This window comes from Drosophila elegans, unplaced genomic scaffold (genome assembly GCF_018152505.1).
Source record: "Drosophila elegans isolate 14027-0461.03 unplaced genomic scaffold, ASM1815250v1 contig_208, whole genome shotgun sequence".
In the NCBI taxonomy this organism is placed as follows: Eukaryota; Metazoa; Arthropoda; class Insecta; order Diptera; family Drosophilidae; genus Drosophila; species Drosophila elegans.
In genome coordinates, this window is record NW_024545578.1 from 14,834,760 (window position 1) to 14,853,475 (window position 18,716).

An 18,716-nucleotide genomic window follows, 5' to 3' on the forward strand; every position below is an offset into this window, starting at 1 on the left:
AAATATTGTTAACAAACATTGCGATAAGGACGCAATCGTTATCGAGCGTTTCCCACCATTTGCACTAATCAACGTTGGCAACGCTCCCAAATATCAGTTGTGCCAGACCCGATCTCGTTATACATAAAAATCACTGGCCATCCGACGTTTTGGCCAGTTTCGAATCGACCTCAAACGGAGCAGGTTGCCTCCGTGTGGAGAGAAATAAATCGCGATCGACCATGCAGAACGACAAGTTTGCACCACCGCCGATGGGCTTTGTTTCGGCACCACCACAGTCAGGATATCCCAAGCCAGGATATCCTCAGCCGGATTATACACCAGCAGACACCTACGGAGGTCCTCCGCCACCACCACCTGAGCCGAATCTGAACCATCCCACCAGGGTGGATCGCCCACGCGAAGGATGCTTTAAGCGCAACCAAAAGAACAAGCCCCAATCGAATGCCGTGGGCTCAGGTTAGTTCAATTTCGGAATCCAAAAATTCATAAATCCATAAACTTCACCACCCGAAGGCTTGGCCATGACGATAATCTTATCTGGTCTGCACAGAGTGTTGACTGTTCTTGGAAACAAAGTAGATTATCAACAGTGACGTAATATATTGGAAATAGATTCTACATAAAGTGGAGTCTTACTCAGACGATTTTTATTTAGAACACGTTTTTTGATTTTTGTTTCAAATTTTTAAAAGAAACTGCATTCTTTTGCTTAGTGCTTTATATGAACGTATACAAGTATAAAGAAGTAGGTGCCTTTTTATTTCGATGTTCATAAATGAACGTAAACAGAGCAGTTAAAATTAAAAACAAAACCCACTAAAACAACAGTTCGTCTTCAAATTTTAGGAAAGTTTGTTTTCTAAATACACATTTTTTTATTCCCGTTCCCTTGTTAATTGAGGTACTAAATCAAACCCTATTTTCCCCACTTTCAGCTGGTATAATCTTCATCTCGGGAGGTATGAACATAGCGTGGGCAGTTGGCTTCCGAGGACCCATCGCCTACGATTCCACCAAGCACAACTACATAGCCTGGTTCATTGCGGCCATTATTGGAGCGCTGATAAGCTGCGTTCTGGCCAACAAGGTGGCCAAGAAGTTCGTCCTGGTAAGCTAAGAACACCCCCAGTTAAATGAATACCTTGAGTGACACTGGCATTTGCCTGCCCCCAGCTGTTTGCATCCGTCCTGGTCGCCGTGGGTGGATTGATAATCGCCTGCAGCCACAATAATGGACCTGCCACCGTTGCCGCTTGCTATTTGGATGGCCTGGCCAACGGTCTGATTTTTGCTCCTTTTGTGGCCCTGGCTGGAGAGATCGCTGTGCCCTATATGCGGGGCATGGTCAGCGCCAGCTTGGAGCAGCTGTGCTTCGGCGTCGGCATCCTGCTGCAGATCGTGTATGTCAGCTCCTGGACCTATCCCAGGTACACATCGTACAAGGATTTCACCGCCGAGAATATGAAGGGAGTGCTGAGCGCCATATACGGATTTATGGCTCTGATTTTGGGCTGGTTCATGACCATTGAGTCGCCGGTGCTGATGCTGGTCAATAACGACGAGCAGGGCGCCATTGACGCACTGCGTCGACTGCAGAAACCCTCCGTGCTGAGCGAGGAAACGTACGATCAGCTGGCGGAGCACAAGCGCTACTTGGCCCACAACAAGGACATGTCGTTGGGTCAGTCCATTTCCCAGGCCCTGCCCACCTTCATCCGGCTCGCCTATCTCCGAGTCCTGAATGCGATGAGCCTGTCTAGCCATGTGATCATCGCCTTGGCCCTGTCCATCTACGCGTCGTATGGGCTCGCAAGTGCTCAGGGTTGGTACATAGGATTCGCCCTCTGCCGCTGGCTGGGCACTTTCATCCCCTCCTGCTTTATGGAGTCCCTTGGCCGCAAGAATCCCACTGTATTTGGCCTGCTCCTCTGCTGTGGAATGTCCTTTGCCGTGGGCTCACAGTACGATTTGTACACCCTGCTGAGCAATGTGACCATCCTGCTGATGGTGTTCCAGTTCTTCGCGGGAATGGCCTCCACGGCCACCTCAGCCTATCTCTCGGAGGCCTATCCCCTGGGCGTCAAGCAGCACTTCATCGCCTTCACCTTCGTCACCGAGATGTTCGTCTTCCTCATCATCAACGTGTGCGACTTCAACGTATCGCAGGGATACAACTACTTCTATGTCATGGGCGGCATGTACCTGACTGGCTTCTTGCTGGGCATCATTACACTGCCCGAAACTAAAATGCTGACCTTGCGAGGCGCCCAGCAGCGGTTCAGCAGTTTCGTCAACCTGCGTTTCAATTAATCGAAGGCTCCTCCATTTTTAACATATAAATTGTACATATGAAACTTAACACATTTACAGTGCTCAATAGAGTCTTAAATTTCATCACAAAACGAATTCTTTTTTAATGGCCAATACTTGTTGTGGGGGAAGCCCCAACGGGAAAACACTTTTGTATTAAGGAAGGGTGATCTATATGAAATAAAATATATACGTCCAGTCATATATTGTAGTTATTCACGAAAATATTGTTCATAGTTATGCCGAATTTGGTTTTCAAACTTTTTAGGGCCCTAGACATACAGTAAATTTTGATATGTACCACCCACCTTAAGTGACTTTTTTATTGTGTTCTGCGAATAATTCTATTTTAAGAATTAATTTGCTATACTATCCCAAAATTGCTTTCCATTTTTTCCAGTTAAGTAATAAAGAATTATTGCAGTCATAAATAAAGGCACTATCTGAATACTACCGTTTCATAGCTCCATGAAATAATATAAAAATTTCTTGATGGGAAGGCCCTTAGGAACTACATTGCTTTTATTTTAGATTCCTATCAGCTAATAATGAAATTCCCGTTAAAAAATGTCAAAGAAAATTATCCACTATATTATTTTTTTCATGTTAAACATACATTTTTAAACTATGATCGCACCACACAGCCAATTACACATTTCGGTTTTAGTTTTTTTCCAAAACATAATCATTAAATAAGCAATAAACAATTTTATACCAAACTTTGTAAGCCGATTTTGTTCATTAAGAAATAGGAATAGAAAGAAACAAAAATATAATGTGGTGGTCTTAAATAGTGTTAAAATTGTTTTTGGAAATATGAAAACATTTGTTTTTAGATTTGTCCTTAAGATCATAAAAAACTATATTTAACTGATTAAATAAAAACATTTTTGATCAATTTATAAATTGAAATAATTCCAAGATACTTAAAAGCATAGATTATCCAAAGTAATCCGATTTATTGCGGCATAAAAGTGTTATAATCCGTGGGAGGCCCCTTTTGGGGGTTTTTACAGTTCGCAAAAGTGTTTCGATTAGATACTTTGCTATTATCGCTCGCCATTTGCACCTTATCAATAACGTGTTGATAAGCCTTGGCCCCACTCAATAATCATTTCAGTCCCATGCCAAATGGTTAAAATAAAACGCACGGTCTTTCCGTCATTCATTCAGTACCGAATTACCCATTCGTAGGGACGGTTGCTCCCTAAAAAAAGAAAAATCGAACGAAATGAAGAACGAAGCACAACCAGAAGCGTACCCAGCCGCCACTGGCTTTGCAACTGCACCGCCGCAGACAGGATATCCACAGCCAGGATATCTGCAGACAGGATATCCACAGCCAGGATATCCGCAGCCAGGATATCCGCAGCCAGGATATCCACAGCCAGGATATCCGCAGCCTGGGTATTCCTGGAATCCAGCTCAACCACAGGCTGGATTTTCGGCCTATCCGACACCTCCACCACAGTACTACGGTGCACCACCAAACTACGGAGCACCGCCACCACACCCACCGCCACATCCCCCCAGCAAACCACCTCGGTGGTGGTGAACAGTGGCTGGTACAGTCGCAACCAGAAGAACAAACCACAATCAAACGCAGTTGGCGCAGGTGAGTCACAGATCAAAGTGCGGGGAAATATGTTAAAGTCAATCTGCAGTCAAAGCCAACTAATACTTACTTATATTATTATACTTATATTAGCTATAATGATCACTAAAATGACTTGCCTTTTGCAGCAAGTCTCATCTTTGTCTCTGGAGGAATGAACATTGCGTGGAGCATGGGCTTTCATGGATGGCTCTTCTATAGCACAAGCAATCACAATTTTATAGCCTGGTTTATTGGTGGCATCATTGGAGCGGTACTGAGCTGTTTTCTAACCAACGAGGTGGCCAAAAAGCATGTGCTGGTAAGTAAAAAATATACCAATCAATTAACTAAGGCACTAAATCGATCACCTTTTCACAGATTTTCAGTTCACTTATGGTGATGATCGGTGGTATAGTGACAGCCAGCGCGAGGAGCAATGGCAGTATCGCTTTAGTGGGTTCCTATATGGATGGCATAGCCAATGGACTGATATTTGCTCCATTCTTGGCCCTGACTGGCGAGGTTTCCGTGTCCTATATGCGGGGTTTGACGGCGGCCAGCATTGAGCAGATGAGCTTCGGCCTGGGCATCTTCCTGCAGATCATCTACACCACATCCTGGAATGCTTCGACCCCCCGCCCATCGATCTACGCCTTTACGGCTGAGAACATGAAGGGGCTGCTGAGCTCTATCTACGGTCTGATGGCCTTGATAATTGGCTCACTGCTGTGCATCGAATCGCCGGTGATAATGCTGGCCAAGAATAACGATGAGCAGGGGGCCATCGATGCCCTGCGGCGACTGCAGAGGCCCTACACTCTGACCAACGAGACATTTGAGCAACTGGCCGAGCACAAGAAGTACTTGGCCCAGAACAAGGATCTTTCCATGTGCCGGACCATCGGACAGGCCATTCCCACCTTCGTGAGACTGGCCTTCCTCAGGGGCCTGAACGCCATGAGCATCTGCAGGCTGGTCTACTATACCCTTGTGTACACTGTCGCCATTCAGTATGTCAATGGCTATTTGGGCTGGCTCATTGGGTTCGGCGTCTGTCGCTGGATGGGCAACTTCATAGCCACCTTCTGCATGGAGTCAGTCGGTCGCAAGAAGCTCACTCTCCTCGGCCTGATTGTTTGCAGTGTGATGGCCTTTGTGATTGGAGGGCAGTACAACTTGTACTATAATACGGGCAACTCCATAATGTTGCTGGTCTTCGAACTCTTTGCGGGAATCGCCTTCACAGCCACATCGCCGTACCTTTCGGAGGCATATCCTCTGGGAGTAAAGCAGCCCTTCATCGCCTTCACCTTCATCGCCGAGATGCTCGTCTTCATAGTGCTGACCCTGGTCACCTGGAGTGGTCCTGTCGGTGCCACATACTTCTTTGCGATGGGAGGAATTTACCTGTTCGGCGTTTTCTTTGGCTTTCTCTGCCTGCCAGAGACCAGAAGGACGAATTTGAGAGAAGCGCAGGACAAGTTCAGTAGATTTATCAACTTGGGTTTCTAGTCTGAATATCCTTTTCTTAATTTACCCATGAGTCACTAGAGATAATAAATAAATATTTTTTTGCTGCTACACAAGCACTCCAGGCGTTGTTATTCCCAATCGTATTTCGGCTGTTGATAACATTTATCGACTGTCAACAAAACGATCGTCATAAAGGTGTTGGACAAAGGGAACTGGTAAATTATTGAAAGAGCATCTAACAAAAACATAAAGATAGTGAGAGTAGTGGTAAGTGTTTAAGGGTGAAGGTTGGCCAACGCAGTTTTACCTGCCAGGGTGCACAAACAAATCCAGCCGAACACATGCTCTACTCTCAGACATATGCAAACAAGTCGTGATAGGGAAAATCGGACTCTAAGAGATAGCGAAACCCGAAAGTTCTAAGCACCCACTTATCAATCAATACCAGCCGATAAGATTATTTCCCTGCCGATAGATAACCCACTGCGACCTGTTCAACATGCTCACCTACAAGAGCCGAAAAACGTGGACGCGTAGTTTCCTCCGACAGCTCGACCACAAAAGGTCCCATGCCCACCGATCGACCTTCTCCAGACGATGGCTTCCACGCCGTACCCATTCACAGTGGCTCGGAGCAGCACATCCACATCCACGGCAACACGGATCACCAGCGGGAGCTGATCCTTCGGAACTCGCAGACAAGTCCGTGCTGCAACAGGGATCTGCGAAACCAGCCGCAAGCAAATGCAGTGCTAGCTGGTAAGAGCGCTGGAAAATTACAAGAAAAAAATTACCCAGAGACTAGCCAAATCAAACAAATACATTGTACTTTCTAATTAAAAAATCGTTAACCTATTTTTAATCTGAATACTCCTCAAATGGTCTGACGTTAGTTCTTATTACATTAAGTAAAGTGACCTACTATATTGATAAATAGTTTTTTTTTGGCAGCAATAAATCATTTTGTTCATTATCTCTCTTTGAAGGAGGTGAAACGCGTCATATCATTTTGGATATGTGGAACACCCACTCAATAATGAATCACTCTGTGTGTCAGAAATATTAATTAGTTAGAATTTGATATTATTGAGCGGACATCCGCTAATAAACATCAGTGGAATTGTAACTTTAATCAGCTCATTAGATTCTGCATTTTCGCAAGAAGTTTGGTACTATAATGTGAGCCAAAATCAATGCCATTCTCAGATTTCAAAGTCCGGAAACTGGAATACTTTATAAAAAAATATGTATGAAAAAGTGTTCTTAAAAATAAGTAGAATTATAAAGATATCCCACTTAACTGTTAATATAAATGAATTCCTCAAATAATATAACATTAATATTATAATATCATTATATTTTCTCTAAAACAAACTAAAAATAATGCAGCAGTTTAAAATGTCATTCAAATTGTCAACGAAAATCTTATCTTTTAAGAAGGCTTTTGAAACCATTTTATTTTTATTTAACTGATAGCGACGAATGTGTACGTACTGCAATTAAAATTTGGCAAATGTATATAATATAATATATTTCTCTTGCAGCTGCTCTGATATTTTTGACTGGTGGAATTCACATTGCTTGGAGCATTGGTTTCGACAGTTTGTTTGCCGAACTGCAAGCCACTAAACATGTGAGGATTTGCTGGTTTATAGCTGCCATTTTTGGAGCCCTGTTTGGTGGACTCTTCAGTAGGGTGTTCCCTTATAAAGTACTGATGGTGAGAATAAAAGTTGAATAATAACACTGAGAAAGATCCTGTTAAATGGCCAAATTTAATATTAATTTTTATAAAGCGATCCATTGATTAATTTAAACAAATAACTATATTTTATATCTTCAGGAATTCTGTTCTTTCCTCACTCTCACTGGCGGAATAGTGATGGCGGTGAACAGAATGGATCTCGATGCCCTGCTGGCGGGCAGATATTTGAATGGTTTCGCCAATGGCCTGGCCATTGCACCCACCTTGGCCATGGCCGGCGAAATCTCGGTTTTCTACAAGAGGGGCACCATCACGTCGGCCACGGAGCAGTGGGCCACCACGATTGGAATCTTTGTGCAGATTGTTTGCAGTGCGAGCTGGGACATGCAGGACGACTTCACGGTGGAGCAGTTCACGGGAGTGGTGAGTGCAGTTTTGGGCACCATAGCCCTGCTGCTGGCCTTCATGCTCTCGGTTGAATCTCCGGTGGATCTGCTGGAGCAAGGCGATGAACCGGGCGCCATCGAGGCGCTGAGCCGGCTGCAAAGACCCAAGGCTGTGACGTCCGAGACCTACGATCAGGTGAGGGACCATCGCACCTACCTGGAACACCACAGTTCCATCGGCTGGCGGAAGGCCATGCCCGCCCTCATTCGACTCTCCGTACTGAGGACTTTGTATGCGACCAGCTTAAGCATGGTGGTGGTCTACACCTTGGCCTGGACGAGTGTGGCTGTGTACGGCGACAGTTCGGGACCCCTGGTGCTGTTCGGAATCCTGCGACTCACGGGCACCTTCTCGAGCGCCTTTGCCCTGGACTCGCTGGGCAGGAAGATCCCCCTGCTCCTTGGACTCGTTATTGCCGGTGGCCTGTCCTTTGGCCTGGCCAGCAGATTTGCTGGCAGTGGGCTGCTGGGATTCTCGGACTACCGCATGGCCCTGTGGCTGCTGATCATCTTCCAACTGTTCGCAGGCATCGCCTTTGCCCCCAGCTCGGCGTTTCTCTCGGAGGCCTTTCCCCGTCGATTCAAGCGGCAGTGCATCGCCATTGCCTACATAGTGGAGATGATCGTCCAGCTGTCCGTTTGCCAAGTGGAGTTAAGCTATGACAGCAGCATTGTGGCAGTCTATTTCTTCGCCCTTGGCGGCCTACTACTGGCCGGATTCCTCTTCAGCGTATGGTATATGCCGGAAACGAAGGACACCACGCTCCTGCAAGCGCAGTTCAAGTTCCAGGAATTTGTGATACCCCCAGCCTGAAAGTAGGCATCTCGAAAACAAGACTAGCCAACCCCTAGATCCGTAGATATAGCTAGAAAATAAATCTGAAATTTATTTGGGAAACCCTGCGTGTTTGCTGTTGTCTTATCGGTGGCAAAGTGACTCTACAGACTTGCTTGTATTTTCTGCACTCTCTTTTTTGTGCCAATCATCATGAAGAGCTAATGGTTATTAGACTTAGGGGAACACCGCCGTATAATATGGTTTGATACGGCCAGTACGTTAAAAGGTTTATTTCCAAACGGCAATTAAGTCGGTTCCCATACATCTTTGATTAGATTGGTGCCTCATAAATGTTTGGTGGACTTTATATAGCTCACTTGCAAGTATTTTAAAATTGAAACTAGTTCAATTTTAATTAAAAATTAATTTAAAAATTAAATAACAATTTTTTTAAAGACAGCAACTATGTAATTAAAAATTTTTTCTTTTAAGTTCTATGGAATTGTATAAAATATTGTATTTTAGAAATATATATATTTATGATTTGTGTAAAATCTTTCTTCTTTGCTAGTTATTATGAATATAAGATTATATTCTATAGATATAGTGTATGGATTGTTTATACGTTAAATGTTATTTTACCTAATTTTCTTTTATTTTCAACATGACTTTTCTACCCATGAACCAGCTCGTTATCAGAACTATTGTTCGCATCACTAGCACTTCAACTTTCACTCGTAACGACAATAAACTTTACGGTGTTTTGTGACCACTCTGTGTCGTAAAGCTATTCGCCCGCCTTGTGTTCATATGTGATTTTGTACCCTGTATATATAATCAAATTTAATTAATTTATTTATATCCACCAATCAAGCTGATAAGAGGGTTGACAAAAAGTGTTCAGCACGCGTTTATCTTATCGGCCGTGCTGGCCATTTCGAGGCGCTCGCTCAATAACCGCTCGATGCCCAACCGTTTATCAAACGGCGTCTGAACAGTCGGTTAACTTGATTCGCCGCGTTCACGAGTTGGCCGTCCGACAAGTGCGAAATTTGTAGTTGAATATCTGTGACACAAACTGCAAAAATAATGACAAGTTCGAGTAGACAAACAAGGCAGCGGTTCCAGTGAAAAGGTGCCAAGCAAAACAATCAACAAATCAACTGCACAAATAACTGAAAACGGAAACGTCGTCTTAAGCTTCTAATTGCGTTACGCAGTGTCTAAGTGATTGAAGTCAAAATATGCCGATGTTGCCAACGATCGAAGAAGAGGCCAAGTTGTCTTGGCTCCGACTCATGTGGAAGTATCGCCAGCAATTTCAGTCCATGGCCTCGGGTAATGACCAAAACAAACTGGTCGAAGATCCATAGATTTAACCCTGTTCTTATGTCCCATAGCATCGATTGTGTTCGTGGGCTGTGGAATGCGTTTGGCCTGGTCAATTTTCGATACCCCCGCCGGCAAGTTCCTCAACAATAACAACACCCACAACCTGATGATGAGCTGGTTTATTGGAGCTGCACTGGGCGCCCTTTTGGCCGCCCTCTTTGTGCAGCGTGTCACCAAAAATGTGGCCTATGTAAGTGGTTTATTCTTTAGTTTAGTCTACTGTGTACTCCCCCGCAAAAAGTCAAACTGGATGAGCCCTTTTCATGCCACCAATAATTGATTCTGCAGCCATTAGCACTTAACCATTAGGGGGCTTATCAATCCAATAAACTGATAAGGCGATCGCGTTCAACCTGCATTGGCCATTAAGTGGCGATAAACACTGGGCGGTAAGCGAGGGCTGATCGATCGATTGTTGGAATATCCCAAGTGCACAATATGCTACACAAAAAAGTAATTATTAGATATTGGTAGCTTAAAATAGTTTGGGTTTTTTGTCTCACAAAAAATTGTTCAAGTTTATATTCCAAATATGAACATAAATAAAATAATGTATTTCTGATTTACACTCGATTAAAAGTAATCAAAACAAAAAAGTTGATAATAGTCAGCACTTATTAAAAACTATTGTTATTTAAATTCAAAATATTAAATAGGAAATCAAATGATATTTGTGGATATAAAGCTCAGTTATTTAAAAACTATATATCTTACCAGGTAAATTTATTCTTTTAAACAAATCAACAGGGTTTAAAAAATCAATAAGCTTACACATTTAATTATCTTTTTTTACACAAATCAACCGGATTTTTTATATATGTGTGTTATGATTAAATAATCTTCTGTTTAATTTGGCGTTTCCCTTACAGACCTCCAGTGGCTTCCTGATGATCATGGCTGGCATTCTGAATATAGTCCTTCCGCAGCACTTTCTGGCCGCCTGCTACAGCAGCGTGAGTGTGGGAGCGGCATATGGGTTGACCCAGATTCAGGCTCTGGTCACGGGATCCGAGGTGGCCCACAAGTCCATTCGGGGGATGCTGCTCAGTTGTGAGAAGGTCTTCCTTTGGCTGGGAGTCTGTGTGCAGGTGTTCTACACCCGAGTGTGGCACAACTTGAGGCCACTGGACTCGCAGGGCTATGAAATGCACATTGACCAGCTGCATGGCATAGCGATGGCTGGCCTGGGACTGGGTGCAGTGATCCTGGCACTGGCCCATCGTCTGGAATCTCCGCTGCTGCTGTTGCACCAGGAACGAGACATGGCGCTGGGTGACACCCTAAAGGCTCTGCATGGACAGTCTACCACGGAGTTGGTACGTCTAAGGGAGGACTGCAGGCAATTGCATAGTGCCCGAGATTGGGAGCGGTTTGTGGAGGAGCCGGATGAGGCCATTGCTGGCTGGAAAACATGGGCCAGACGCTTCCTGCCCTTCCTGAAGGTCCTGCTACTGCGGTGCTTTGCCACTTTGGCCGTGTCCCTGAGCTACAACCGTGCATTCGTGGTGGTCAGTTGGCATGGCCTCGAGTGCGATATGAACTGCATGTATTGGCTGGCATTCGCCGGACTCGGGGGCAGTGTTCTGGGGGCCTTCGTTGTGGATCGACAGGGTCGGAGGAAACTCTGTTCCTTGTCCCTCTTCCTGGCCGGAATTGTGATTGTAATGGTTGGTGGCGTTTTCGAACATCTGGAGTCCGTGAAGAGAACATTCTACGATATAAATCTCCTAGCCATTGCTCTTCTAATGCTGCTTTTCGAGGTGATTGTGGCCGGGGGCGTGGCATTGCCCGCCCTAATCTACACAGCGGAGGCATTCAGCATAGCCCACAAGGCCAGGTGTTTGGCTGGGATTTTGGTCCTGGAACAATTACTCCACTTAGGACTCCTTGTGGCCACCTTCGAGCACTGCATTACCGTTTCGGTGTTCTTCTTCACGATCGGTGGCCTTAGCTTTATAGTCGGCTTAATGGTGTTTATGCTTATGCCAGAAACCAGGCAACTGACACTCTACGAGTGCCTGCTCAAGTTCAAGAAAGTTCCTTAAGGCGTCGCCGTATCTCTAAGTGCCTAGTATCGGCTATCTGTACCTATCTGTTATCTATTTTTACGTTCTCTTCTATATATTCCACTCGTGGCAGTGATTGTTCGTGTGCATATCATTATCTATCATATACTTTTCCTTAACCATTTCATTTTGCCATTCTGGCAACCTCATAAAATAAGTGATTATCTATATTTTATGCCAGGAACGTAATGTGTGAATACAAAGTCCAGCTAAAGATTCTATAATCGTGAATTATTTAAGTTATCTAAGAATCTATTTAATAATAATGCACTGTGCTTAATATGTTTAGTAACACGCTTAAAACATACTTATTGCACTCAACAGTGAGTGCAAAGATACCGAATTTCTGTATTTTTCGTAAAAACTTTCCCCAGCATTTAAAATATAGTTAAATGTGTAAGCAACAATTTGTGTTTGAATACTTCGGGGAACATGATTGGGTATGTTTCGCATTTTTGCAAAATTTGTATAATGATTTTGGTAAGACATTTGCAACTAAGAGAAGAGTATATTTCCAGTGCGATGAAATTACCAGTAATATTTTAGTTTTCAATGAAACTATTTATTAATATTTATTAATATTTTTTTTTATTAAAATCATATTCCATTTCGATATAATGAAAATAAAATTAAACCATACTAACTATATTTAAATATAAACTAAATAAATCTATTTAAAGCAAATTTACATTTTAGGAAATGTATCATCTATAAAATTTCAAAACAAAAGTAAGATTAAAATGGCGAAACTTTTGTAAGAATAATACATGTCATGTATTAAACATTTACAGCCCTTAACAAATAAGCTTTAAAGACATTTTACCATGGCCTAAATATGGTTCAATGCCAAGCTAAGGCTTTTACTGACCCCAAGCTGTTTTGCCAAGCTTTTCTACCATAATGTTGAGCAAAACTGTTACCACTATGGGCTTCCCAGAGCTTTTCCTGGAAGACAGTCCAAAAATAACCACGTTGTGGCCTATGTAAACAAAGTGTTTTTTACGACTATGATACCCTTGCCGGCTAGTGAAAGCTCCGCGGCTCATTCATAAAGGCTCCCACAACTCCGCTTACCCTTCCACGCATCCTGGCACTGTTCCTGAATTTAATGCGGATTTTAGAGCGGGCAAAAAGACCAGAGAAGAGGGCAAAATCTGGTTGATTAATATGGCGTGTGATGAATATGCATTGGCCACCAAAACGACGAGAGGGAAAAGCGAGCCAGCTCCCCAGCTGGCCATCTAATGATGTGGAAAATTCGCTTGGCTCTTTTTTGCAGATACCAGATACTTTTACTACTTATTGATATGCAATTTTTGTGTTCCACATTCCGCTTAGCCAGACAAAAGCACTTTGGGCTGCCATTGCCCAGAAGTGGTTGCTTCGCCATTCGCCATTCTGTTTTCCGTAATATGTGTGAAGATGCTCCTTGTTTGATCATATGAATGTGTGTGTGTGTGGCCAGGATGCTGCGGTTGCTTTGTTGTTACTCAATTGTATGTGGCCGCAATTAGCAATTCTGGCCAACACTTGTCGGCCATTCAATAGCATGCGGTCAACGACCAAACGACCAAACTCGAGGTTCTGCTCCAATTGAATCCAGTTTAATGTTATTTAATTTTTAATTGAGTTAATTACTGGCAGCACAAGTGCTTTGTTTATGCCGCAGCAACAGCAACCAAAAAAGTATGGGGGAAATAACAAGCAAAAATACACATAGAAAAATGTAGAGCTCTAAATGTCTCCTTGTCTTTTTCAGTGAAACAGTTGATAAATTCATTTTAAACAGTTGATAAATTCATTTCCCACATTTTGACAATAACAATTTTGTATAAATTTACATTTTCGAATATTATGTTATTTCTTTAAATTCTTTAAAAATTGTATAGCTTTGACTTTTGTTTACAAACAATATAATTGGTAAGTGCCATTCGACTTCCGATTTATTTGATTTTATTTGAATTTATTTTTTTGTGATAGCAGCTTCATGGAAGAATTCCCAATGGGTTCTGTTGCCAAAACTTTATAAAACTTTATAAGTCTCGGAGGTACTCTTTAAAATATAAATTTATGATGGGTGTTTTGCTCGATAATTCCTCTCTTTCTATTTACTGCTTGATCAAAAAAACCGCATCTAATGCAAATAATCAAAAGTGCCATGCTGACTTCCGATTTAGTTTATATATTTTCTCTGTGCTAAAATGTTCCATTACTCGCTGGGTTGGTAAAATTGGCATGAGTTTCAGTTGCGGAAAATCCATTTAAACTTTAAGTCTGGACTAATTAGTAGGTGGAATGTGGAATACAAGCCATGGTAATATTTTGGGGTGTGCTAAATAAAACATCTCAAAAAGCTCCCTACTTTTTGCCGCTTAACTGGTCATTTGAGCCACCCAAACAGTTTCCATTCGAAATAACTCTCTTTATCCCTTAAAGTTTAGAAACTGTAGCACACGTTTCACAGCAAACGGAATAAACTAAGGCTGCCAGAGGGAAACACTCAAAGAAGAGTGCTGCAAATAAACAAAAAGTCCTGGAAACATGGTTGCAAAAGCTGCAAGGCAAAGAAAAACAGTGCTTCAGTTCACCAGTAAGACGACTCATACGAACTCCCTTTGGAGCGGGTCTAATGCGTTGCTGTTGCCCTTGTTTCAATTAACTGAAATTGAAAACGACAATTGTAGACATTAACGGCAATGGGATTCCCTGCTGAGCAACAGGAACAACAATCGCAATGCAAATCGCTTTGGTGCAGCGGAGAAAACTCAATGACGACCAGAAGTCAAGGAAAGGCATCTCCACATTTTCGCACTTCCACATTTTCACTTTCCCGCAAGCCAAAAGAAAACAGGCTGCTTGCCGGCGTCGTAAATGAAAAAGGCAAACAAACGTAAAATTTTATTTGTGCGCAATTTTCTATAAATTTTCATCGATTGCCATTGGGATATTGGCGACATTTGCGATTGGCATTTTGCTGCGTCCTTTACTCACAGCATATACATAAATATATATGTTTGGGATTCTGGAAGCTGCAAAGGCTGGCATAACTTCGACTGCACTTGGAATTATGTTCTGCTGCCGCCGCTGCCACCTCAAACGAAATTGAAAAGTCTATATAGTATATGTATTACAGGTTTCCAATCAACAGCGTATGAAGTTTCCATAATGGCAAATAAATTATGCTCTTTCTGCTCTCCGCAGGAAAGGGAAACGGTAACCCGGTAAGCAGCCATTGCTGGCATCGAATTAATGTCCCAGCATGCCGCAAAATGGCCGACGTGGCGAAATTTATGTCGCCGAAAGACAACTCTAAAGTGGCCAAGTGGCCAAATGGCCAAGTGATTCGCCCACCCACTCCGCTGCGGTGTGACAATAAAACGGAGTCAAATGGCCATAAAAACGGGGGCTGGCACCGACGCACTCAAATCCGAAACCACAAAGATTCGGGCCATTCATACATGCATATAAAAGCGAAATAATAAATAAGACCGTAAGAAAGGGTTGCGATCATAAACAGACAAAGTGTGAGCCATTCAATAAGCCCGCTCCAATCAATTGGTCACAGGCAAAAGGCAAAAACATAAAGCTGCAGTTCGCAAATCGAGTGATCCTGGTGTTGAAAAATTTTAAAGCTAGACGAAATTAATTGGAAATTAAAACGAGCAACTGACACGGCCGTTTCTGTTTCTGTGTGAGTGGCCTGTCAGAAAGTAAATTGACACGTTTTCGTTTCATTTGTTGCTGGCCTGGAGCTCTGGTCTTTGAATTCCGCGTTGGCAGTTGCCGAAAATAAACGCCGCCCTGCTAAACTTTTCCCTAACAGGCCTATAAAGTTTTCCTCGCCTTTCCGACGCAAAACTTTGCCTTAAATTGCCAGCCAGTCCGGGCTTGAAAAAAGCCTGAAAAAGTTGATAAAAAATTAAAGTCAGTCCTTGCAGATTCCAGATTGACTGTTGCCGCACAAAGCGCATAAAATTTAATTAGCTCACATAAATCCCGCTTCCGAGGTCTGGCTGTGATTCGGAGTCCAACGAGGTTTCAGCTTTTGGGACTCAGCACAGGGTACAAAAATCACTCGAGTTGACATTTTTAATGCAAACGGCAGAGTAGTTGGGGAACATGGTTGGGCAGATGAAGTCTCTGGTTTACCTCTTCGTTTTTCCTGGCTTTCCTGGGCTTTCATGACTTATGCAAGTTTTGACGACAGGTGCACACGCGTCTGCAACTCTGCTGTTTGTGAGTGTGTGCGACTTCGTGTTAAATCAACTGTCGCTTCCTCTCGGCAAAGTTTGTCCTGCAAGGACATCCAGTAGCAGGAGCAGAGCCAGTGGAATTCAAGTTATGATAGCTGCATGCGTTTCAACAATTTACTTAACAGCTAACTGCGCCGAAAGTGTCACAGAAGAAAATAAATCGGGGAAGCGTGAGAAAGTGCAGTAAACGAAGGCAATTCTTCTCCCTAAAATAGTTGAAGTAGGAAAATAAAATATGTATATATGGCACGTTGCGTTTCAAAATGTTATTGCACAAATATGTCAACATGTAAGGACTTTTTTAATAATTCATTCTAAAGACCGGACATGGCAAAAAGCGAATTCAATATAACCCAATTGAGAGCCAAAGCGTTCGGGGTCTGAAAAAATAACTGCAAATAATTGGAATGCGGCTTTAAGCTGAAGTTTTATTCGGATCAGTGGCAACAGTAAAAAATGCAATGCAATATATGGCGGCGTCAACGATTTTTTCACAATTTAATGTTGAGTTTTAAGCTTGGCGACCGACTGTTTTGTTTTCGCTGTGCGTCTGCGACTGTTGCTAATTAAATTCCGCTTTTCCCCAGATTATTATCCCCGCCACCAATGGAGCAGTGGCGTTTCGGTCTTTTGTTTTTTGTTGGAGACTGTCATTTATGCCATGCAATTAACGCCATTAAAAATCTGTGAGCGCTAATTAAGTGCGGCATATATTCATGCATTTTGCATGAGTGACTTGTGCATTATTCATGGCTGATTTTTCATCATTCTTGTTTACCAGTTGTGCTTGCGGTCGAATGGATCGATTCAATCGGCCCCTTTGAGCGCCTTTAGAAATAATTCCGTCTGCCACGGACTGGGGCGGGAGAATACGAAACAAGTCACTTCCGTTTTGTTCGGCAAAGTTCCGTTGCCAAGCCCTCTGCCACGCCCCCATTTCCACGCCGCGAATCCAGGTTGAGGAAGTCCTGATAATGTCTGCCACCCGACCATTGACAACCGCTGCAAAATGCAATCTGCAACCTGCCTCAAAACAGTTGCCCATAATGGTACACCGGAAAAAAATCTGAAAAAAATATATTTAAGAAAAAAATAATACATTAAAACGATATATATTAGCGTTTTTTATTTTTTTTTGTCGCAAATATATACATTTTTAAGTCGGTTCAGAGTTCTAGCGATTTTTGTGGTACCCTTAGACTCCAACGACAATCGATTGCATTTTCCTTTGACCTTAACATTCGTAGATTTTTAAAAACGTAGACCAAGAATTCAAGCTACGCTCGCTATCATAATTTATTCTAATTTTGTAGTACACATAAATTGTTTCAGTGTAGCGGCAACAGCTCCGTGTCTTCTCACCGTTATTTGACTTAACTGACAGCGGAAACGTCTCTTTCAGTGGGGTTTTCCACCCCCGCGCTTTTCCATTTCCCTTCGTGGCCCTGCTCGGTTTATTTTTGTGCTGTTTACAAAATAAGCGAAAGCTGTGCCAATAAGCCTCAGTGTCGCCTGCACTTAATTTATTTGCAACAAAAGGTTGAAGAAACTTTTACGCAAGTGCAACTTTGCTTTACGTCCTTTCCCGCATTTGCAACCTGCCCCCTTCGCACTTTTTTTGCCCCATTTGTCGCAGTTTTTTTTTTTTTTGTTTTGTTTGCAAGCACATTCACATCAGTTGGCTTGTTTTCAGCACAGACATATATATACTGGCTTACAGCGCGAATTTGGCGACCGCAAACACGAGAACAGGCTGTGGGGTGAACCGATGTCGGCGCGGAAGTGCCAGGAGTTCTCGTCAGGATCTGACAGATTTTTACGCGTTATAGCTGCAAAATGAAGGCATTTGCATATCAACTGCTCCATCGAAGCGGCACTTGAAAAACATCAATGATTTTCGAATCGTCCCCACCTGTTGTGAATATGCCATTTTTGACAACCTTTGGATGCCGTGTGTGGCCAACCATTTTGGGGGAAGGAAATGTAATCAAATGAAATGTGTCACCAGCAACCACACTCACTTTCAGGCTCAAGTGCAGACAATCGCTCAAAGGGACTGGCAAAAAGCCTGGTCTAATTTTGCATAGAAATCACCAGCAACAAATAATCAAATGCAAATATGTATTCAGGAATCAATTTGAGTGCAATCAGTGGAGGGGCAAAGCGGTCTATTTTTGGCTTAGCAAAACACTTTGGTGTGGCTGCCCACAGTTTTTTATATTTTCTTTGAAATCAGCTCCATTTACTGGCGCTGAAACCATTTGAATAGGTTAAAAGTGTTCTTTAGAAAATTATTCTAACACTTGCAAACAAATTTCTATTTTCAAATGGTTTACTGTGATATCTGTAAAAAAAAGTTTTATTTTCGAAGTTTATTATCGAACCCATGAAATAAAAATTTATAAAACCAATGTTATTTTATCAGTTTTTTAACGAAGGATGTACTGAGCAGCTTAGATTCCGCACTATTTTTGGCTAAGTGAAGTGAATAACTTATTCTATCGATGTGGTTGTCCCAGTAATTTTCCAAATTCTCCCGCAAAGCCAATTCATTTCGATCTCACAACATTTATCTGACCGACTTGTCACTGACTTCTGTCGGCCAATCGGAAGCTCAGTAGGCAGCTCGAAATTAGCACCTAAAATGTCCTTAAGTGAATTGAATGAAACTGATTTATGGTCGCACTCAATGC

General features: G+C 42.7%; 4 protein-coding genes across 4 annotated transcripts; all 4 read left to right on the forward strand.

Annotated features, from left to right (window-relative positions):
• The first annotated feature begins 139 nt into the window (after window positions 1–139).
• On the forward strand, window positions 140–2,515 carry LOC108150356 (solute carrier family 2, facilitated glucose transporter member 7). Its single transcript, XM_017278490.2, has 3 exons — window positions 140–459; window positions 939–1,111; window positions 1,177–2,515. Exons 1-3 carry the CDS (start codon window positions 222–224, stop codon window positions 2,311–2,313), a joined length of 1,548 nt encoding a protein of 515 aa, XP_017133979.1. The 5' UTR covers window positions 140–221; the 3' UTR covers window positions 2,314–2,515.
• A 961-nt stretch (window positions 2,516–3,476) lies between these two features.
• On the forward strand, window positions 3,477–5,496 carry LOC108150366 (sugar transport protein 6). The gene is given in 4 exon segments (XM_017278504.2): window positions 3,477–3,850; window positions 3,853–3,928; window positions 4,057–4,229; window positions 4,289–5,496. Coding segments are annotated over 4 exon segments (1,689 nt in total). The 5' UTR covers window positions 3,477–3,544; the 3' UTR covers window positions 5,423–5,496.
• Window positions 5,497–5,893: 397 nt separating this feature from the next.
• LOC108150112 (low-affinity glucose transporter HXT4) lies at window positions 5,894–8,432 on the forward strand. Its single transcript, XM_017278076.2, has 3 exons — window positions 5,894–6,142; window positions 6,928–7,103; window positions 7,227–8,432. Exons 1-3 carry the CDS (start codon window positions 5,953–5,955, stop codon window positions 8,346–8,348), a joined length of 1,488 nt encoding a protein of 495 aa, XP_017133565.1. The 5' UTR covers window positions 5,894–5,952; the 3' UTR covers window positions 8,349–8,432.
• An 877-nt stretch (window positions 8,433–9,309) lies between these two features.
• LOC108150367 lies at window positions 9,310–12,174 on the forward strand. Its single transcript, XM_017278505.2, has 3 exons — window positions 9,310–9,650; window positions 9,713–9,894; window positions 10,574–12,174. The coding sequence occupies exons 1-3, from the start codon at window positions 9,557–9,559 to the stop codon at window positions 11,747–11,749; spliced, it is 1,452 nt and encodes a 483-aa protein (XP_017133994.1). The 5' UTR covers window positions 9,310–9,556; the 3' UTR covers window positions 11,750–12,174.
• The last annotated feature ends 6,542 nt before the right edge of the window (window positions 12,175–18,716 follow it).